The sequence below is a fragment of the Coenobita brevimanus genome, chromosome 40, assembly GCF_032717465.1.
Source record: "Coenobita brevimanus isolate Jiangsu-jjx chromosome 40, ASM3271746v2, whole genome shotgun sequence".
NCBI lineage: Eukaryota > Metazoa > Arthropoda > Malacostraca > Decapoda > Coenobitidae > Coenobita > Coenobita brevimanus.
The window spans coordinates 57,716,202-57,723,393 of NC_136993.1; the positions used below are offsets into that span (position 1 = coordinate 57,716,202).

The 7,192-nt window shown below is 41.3% G+C and overlaps 1 protein-coding gene across 1 annotated transcript in view; it reads right to left on the bottom strand.

Moving 5' to 3' along the window:
* The window catches only part of LOC145397135 (ionotropic receptor 21a-like), a 52,147-nt gene that overhangs the window by 31,215 nt on the left and 13,740 nt on the right, over window positions 1-7,192 (bottom strand). Inside the window, exon 2 of the mRNA XM_080270333.1 lies at window positions 830-1,095. Coding sequence (XP_080126459.1) covers window positions 830-1,095 — 266 coding nt within the window. The remainder of the gene's footprint in view (window positions 1-829; window positions 1,096-7,192) is intronic.

Here is a 7,192-nt window from a genome sequence, read left to right on the forward strand (position 1 = left end):
ATTTCATAGTGAACATGTCAACTGAAGCCCTCGATACATTCCCTCAGAAAGCTGGGATTCCAAGGGGTTTCTCTGGTCTCATGAGTAAATCGATAGCTAAAAAAAAAAAAAAAAAAAAAAGATTCTTTGTATCTGCTACGTGCTGAAGGAATCTCTCCTCTATCTCACATAGCAGAAAAGTTATCAGCCTCTGAAAAAATTCGTGGTCGGGCAGTGTCGTGTCGGGTCGTGCAGGGCCGGGTAGTGTTGGGCTGCTCATTTCTCAGTTGAATGTCAGTTATACATCACTTCGCTATGCTTACTCGCTTCGCTAACTGCGCTTGCTCGTTCGTAGTAACTCTAAAAATTATATTGTTTTCTAAAACAGCTGAAGATGATATTACTTTCCTCTAGAGCGCTAAGTAGTTGCAGATTATTATTTTTCCTTTAGTAAGCTGAAATGTTTTCGTTCGTTATTTTCGACATAACTCGATAACATTCCCGACTCAGTCGTTTGGAGCAATAAGGAAAACGTTACTGAAACTCGTGTGTTGTTTCATAATTTCTTTAGAGTCGGCACCTTGTGTGTAAGCATATAACCTACAGGACACCTTTCATTTAAGAAATACTCTTGTTTTTTTCTGGATACAGACGATTTCTTTGACAGGCATTCTTTAACGCCATTCTAAACCTACTGAATGTTGAGCATATAATTAACTACATCGGTTATGCCTTTTTGTATGGTTTATTTGTTTGCATGGTGAAGTATTCATAACTTTTTATATTTTACCTTTGTATTATTTCACTTCTCTGGTTCAAGGAACATAACCTGTGCAATACAACTCCTTACCTCTCAACTACTGTGACCAACTGCTCGATAGTTTCTGGTCTGGGAGGCAGCGTCGGCAGAGTGAGGGAGCTGATGAGGCTGCCACGATATGCTGTGCCCATCAGTAAGCCAAATAACAGCCAGCAACCCACAAGAATGTGGTTGGAGTGGCTGGTTGAGATGCGGCCGTAGAGTCCTTGGCCAACCAAACTGCCAACTGTCTCCAGCACCACCGCTCCAGCACTCAGTCGACCGTGGCGGGACCTCCACATCTCTGCTTCCGTGATCTCATCAAGGAATGGAACACATTTATGATTAGAAACTAAATGGTGAGATGAACTATCATCCCAAAACAAATGGAAATAGTCTTTCCACTGCCAAACAGTAATCATTATGTGCTCCATACTGTCCTGTGCAATAAGTAGGCCAGGATACAGCAGATTATCCTAATGTAACAGTTATACCTAGCAGTAAATTGAAAAAGTCTTGTAAAATATATTAATATTTGTATGATACACAATGATAAGATGGTAAGTGGCAGTGAAATTAGTCACTGCTAATGTATGGCATAAGACAAATATTGTGAAACAGGAATATGTTTTGACCCACAGTTCAGTGGATCTTTTTAATGTATTCTATTGTCATCATTGTTTACATACTACGTCATTTCAGACAGAAACAGGCCGCTTCTGGAGTGTAAGTGAGCAGATGTTTATTCCATAGTCGTCACGATTCAGACTCTGCCTGAATGTGTTGAATTAGTGCTGACTGTTTTCTCTGGCCAAATTTGCAGTCTCAGGAAGGAAACACTGAAAAGACTTTTTTATATGTACAAAGCCAAGGATTCCTTAACTCAGTGAAATGTGATGGTGGTTGAACAGAAGCTCACTTACCTCACGCTGAATGATATTAAGGGAGACAGAGATCTACTAGACTCCAAGAGCCTAACACAGCTCTCTTCCAATAAAGTATTCAGTATCTGTGCAGACTCATTAAGAATAACCTTAAATCCTGATGGCATAATTTATGGGCCTACGTCACACATTTTGGTGGCAGCGAAACCAAGAACACGCCTTCCCTTCAGCCTGTATGACATCAATACAGAAGCTGTCCATTATCTACCATCAAGACTGTCTGACATTAAATACAGGTGCTGTTTTTCATCTACTATGAAACCGATCTACCATCAAATACAGTAGCTATCTGTCATGTCACCAAGCCTGTCTGTCATCAAAACTGTCTGTCACCAAGCCTGTCTGTCACCAGGCCTGTAACTCATTCCAACCACGATCCTACTGCTTGTCACACCCCCAGTGACCCGGTAACATGCAGCTCTCCCTTTCTCACCTCCTGCCTCTGTCATTGAGGCTGCAGCATCATGTGACCCAGCTAGTAAATTCACTCATTAACTGCCTCACCGCGTCTCCCAACATCTCACATCAATATTTAACCTCTTTGTGCCCCGTGTCCCTAATATGGGACGGCACTGGGCATTTTCAAAACTTAATAAAGAAGGGAACCCCGGTGTAGGGACCTACTGTATGAGCTTTGCTACTATGAGCTGACAGGCAGAGGGCAGTACGCCTAGCACCCGTGCAGCAAAATCCCTCGCACAGGAACTCTGGGAGCTAAGGGGTTAAACACTGACAAATCTACCAGTTTCTTTAACCTCTTTGCATCCCGTGTCCCCAGTATGGGACGGAATTGGGCAAATTTAAAATTTCATAAAGAAGGGAACCCTGGGGTAGGGACCTTTGAGCTTTGCGACTGAGCCGACAGTCAGAGGGCAGTATACTTAGCACCAATCCGGCAAAATCCCTCACACAGGAAGTCTGGGAGCTAAGAGCTTGACATCACATACTGCATAAATAGGTGGTGAGTGAAACTATCCACATCTACCGGCTTTTGATGACTTATGGCACAGTTATTGCTTAGATTAAATAAATCACCAGCATTTACCATAGCTTACATTTATTACAAAGGAGCTTTATACACGATGTGGAAAATCATGCCCGGAATCATAAACACAGTTGCTAGTTTCATACCTTTAACTCAAGTACCAAAATAGTAACATACGTCAAAATATTCACGGTTTCCGTCATATCAGATGAAATAAATAAGTTATGTAGGTCATATGCAGTAAATACCTCACTTTTTGAGCCCAGTCAAATATCCACACTACAACCTCTTACATTTCAGGATTCTTCTTTGTACAATGAGGTCCAGAAGACATGGCAGAGTTTTTGCTCAAAATCAATGACTGACACCGTCACACTGGACCAGACTCCTAAAGACAACGCCCATATATCATCACTAGCAACACAATTCTCAGTTAATGCTAGGATATCTCAGTAAACTTGGAGGCTAGGCTTCTCTTCAGATAGATCAACATACCTACTTAAAACACGCGAGAATCTACAGGCCAACACAACAGATTTGGCAGCCTACCCAGAGTGCTCAGCTGGTGTATTCCCAACTTTTGGCAGGCAAGGGTGCACGGTTTAAATCTCAACCCATCTCCCTTCTTAGAACAACTTACCCAGATGATCTCCCATACTCCCGATTTTCTTTTCCAATATTCATCGACGTGAACACTTCATTTGTAAATGTTTTTCATATATATACCCCCCTTTGTTAATTATTATTGTACATAATAGCTTATTTTTGGGATGACATTTTTCTCATCACTTGTATTTACTTGCTTAATATCTACGTTTTATTTATTTTATTCCTTTTCCAACTTATTTCTTCATAGATTTATTTACTTGAAGATAATACACATACGTCCAGAGATGAAATAGAATCGAGTCCCACCCAGACTGAGTGCTCACATGACAATCTTACTCGATTGAGAAATGGAAAGATTTATTTATGAGAAATCTTTCAATCAGGTGAGCCACAAATACCTGTCTCTGTTGCTTGAACTAATTCTTCCAATGTAGTTTTTCATACCTGACCCCCAGTACAACACGGATTTGTCAGTTACCTTTTGACAGGAACTGACTTTCCTTATCCTCTACTACTCCCATCACTAGCGCTACAGCTGTTCCAAGAATAACTTCTACTTTTTTAAGTATGACAAAGCCTACAACACCCCCTTTTGCGCCTCAAACGATCATCCTGGAAAATGCATCACTAACCAAATTTACAGGTATGAATCTTGCTATTAACATCGACGATTTCATTCGTCATGTCCAGTCTGCAGTTACAAAAGGCTTACAACAGACACTGCTAAGATTGCATACCTTAGTTGCAGGCTAGATGATGGTTATTCAAGAGTAGGTTGTCTCACAAGATGAAGATTCCTGGAGAAGCTTACTTCTTTTGATGAATGCTGTGCCAAATTTGTATTTTTTTTTTTCCAACCACGCGAAAGTAGGATGCATGATGAGCATCTACAGACCACTGCAAAGTATGAGGCAGGATAAGTTCATTTCTCCTGAACAAAATACACTATTAAAGGCAGCTGTGGTATCAGCTGCAACAGAAACTGTTTTTTGAGGCGTTGTGAAACAATCCTTGAGTGAAAACTGATGATATGGGAAAAACCAAATTTACACTGAACAGTGCAGAAATGTAAGTTATATCAGGTTCCTAAATCGGCGTAGCAAGGATGAATTAGATGCTGCGTTAGAGATTCAGTTTTCTCCAAGAGATGACACAACCATGTTAGCTGTACAAATAGAAGACAAGCTTGGTATCATACCTACTCAAACAGTTTGAACAGTTCATCCAGTTACTAGCCCACCACCTTCTCAGTCTCCAGGCCAAACAGACAAAAAGTCACAACATGTTCACCAGTCATGACCGTGCAAAAACTGCATCACAGATTAGATTCTGTCGTGAACGTGCCAGATCTAAAAGCAGAACTAAGAAAGTCTGTTAGTATTGTAAACGCTCAGGTCATTGACTAGTTCACTATTACAGAAGATCTAGAGATGAACGAGGACCCAGGCGTGATAGTAGATCACCTTCACGATTATTCAGTAACATATATTGTACTTATCACCACAAGCGGCATCATTCTACCAGTGAATGCCGTACGCTTGCCGATACAGACTCAAGGGAAATCTTTTGCCAGAACCAACAGGATGACACAAAATTCTGAGCTACTCATATGCCAGGTTGGTTCTCTCACTCACTTGGGTGTGGTTATCCTACATAATTGTGAAGAAGTCCTGCATCATTTTTTATGGACTCTGGGTCTGTGGTGAACTTATTATGTGAATAGTCTCTATTCAGTATTACAGCGAAAATTGTATGGGTTTTATTCCCTCATCCAACTGACATTCACCTCTGTGGTGTTGAAGGCTCAGAATTTATGTGAAGGGCAAGATAACTATTGAAAAACAATCCTGTGACTTAATTACACCTTTCACTGCTGAGTTTTATGTCACAAAGAAACTCCAGTATCCTGGAGATGTTTTGAATGGTACTGACACATTACACCTTTCACAGCTGAGTTTTAGTTACAAACTCCAGTATCCTGGAGATGTTTTGACCAGTACTGGCACCATGGCTCAACATTTTGTTGAACTGATACCTGCCTGTGGCAGTATGACAGTAAAGAGATTTTTATGCATCAGGCATGAATTACCGACACACTTTCCTTTCTCAGATAATTTCGGTAACACAGTCTACCGTAACTTATACTCCAGAGCCACCAGTAGAGAGAAATGAAGGTAATGTAGCACCATTATCTCGTGACACCCCCTTTAACAGTGACACAGTGCTTGACTCATCTACATTTATTTAACTACCTTAAAGAATCTGAATGACATTTTGCAACAACTTTTGCATTAACCTGAGACATGTTGTGTGAATGGTTTAACATACTGTATGAGTCAGCATTCTGTTCCGTGTTGGAGGATAATTTGTGTTACCTTTACTTACTGTGTGTCACCAGTGCTCCACTAAAGCATAAAAGTGGTACAAAGAATGGAGATTTCATGGTTTACCCATTGGCCATAAAGGTTTGCCAAGATATACCATTCTCTAGAAATGCTATGGGATGGTGATGATGAATTTGGCTCTCTTTTGTATTTTTTTTCTTTTAAGGAACTGTTTTCCGGGCTCAGCCTTTGGTTCCTTCTTCCTCGCATTGAAAATATATATATATATATGGGGGAGGCGGTGGCTGAATCGGTAGAGAGGCGGTCTGCAGTCCTAATGAACCCATGATCGAATCCCGGCTGGGGCAGGAAACAGTTTAAGGATTTGAATTTCCTAAGTGCAGACTTTCCTGATCTACCAGATGACTCGCCGACATGTCTTAAAAATACCAAGGCTAATACCAGTACACCAGTCCTGTATGAGACTGCCCTAGCATGTATTGAGCATGGACGGTGGGTGTTAGCGCTGAAGTGGTGACATCTGGAGGTGTAGGACTGTATATATATATATATATATATATATATATATATATATATATATATATATATATACAGTAGGCTCGCACAGTATGGGAGTGGATGGTCGGTCCTGGTCCTCATGCGCTGTGCTATCGCGCATTGTGAATACATAATCTAATGGGAAAAATTACTCATGGGCTGTATCCCCTCATACCTTGACCTTTTTTTACTCTTGGAGACAATAAAAGGAAAATTATTCAGACATATACTACAAATAGTACTACAGTAACAAAAATATGGTCAGTTTACCTTAACAACAGTAGACAACAGGCCTGATGGACTTAAATAACAGGGGTTCCGAGGCTCGGCAACACAGAGTGCCCCTGCAGCCACCCTGGCCCCACCACGCTTGTTTAACGGTTGCCAGTGTTGTATTATTCCAGGCTTTGATGAAGAAATTTACTGCCTGTCGAATATTATATTTCTTCCAGAATGCAGCAACAGTCATTATGGTGGGGGTTGCTGGCATGCCAGGTGAAGCAGGTGAGTCAGGTGGGGCTGTGAAGGTGGAGGGGACAACAGTGGGTGAATCAGGGGAGGTTGTGAGGGGATGATCCTCCATCTCCTTCTCGCTACTGCTCACATTTTCGGCAATTTCCTTCATCTCTTCTTGTTTGTCTGTTTCATTCCTCATCATGTTATGGACGTATTGGCAGTATACCAACCTGGCATTCGCGGAATAACCGTCATTCAAGTGAATCCATTCATTATTATAGAAACTGGGTATCTATTCTACCTTACCATTATTGCTGAAAACTTTATTGTCGAAGTCGTTATTGGTGAGATCTTACTGTAGACTCCTCTTGAGCACCTTCCCCACGAGCCTCTAAGTCACTATTGGTGCGTCGTGTGGGGAGAGGGGTTGCAGAGTCAGCGAAAATAGTGGGTTTGGGCCACTCCTTGCCTCAGCCTTGCATATTGTGGGCTAAACTTGTGCAATCAAAGTTTTATGGTTATGATTTTTGGTCACTCA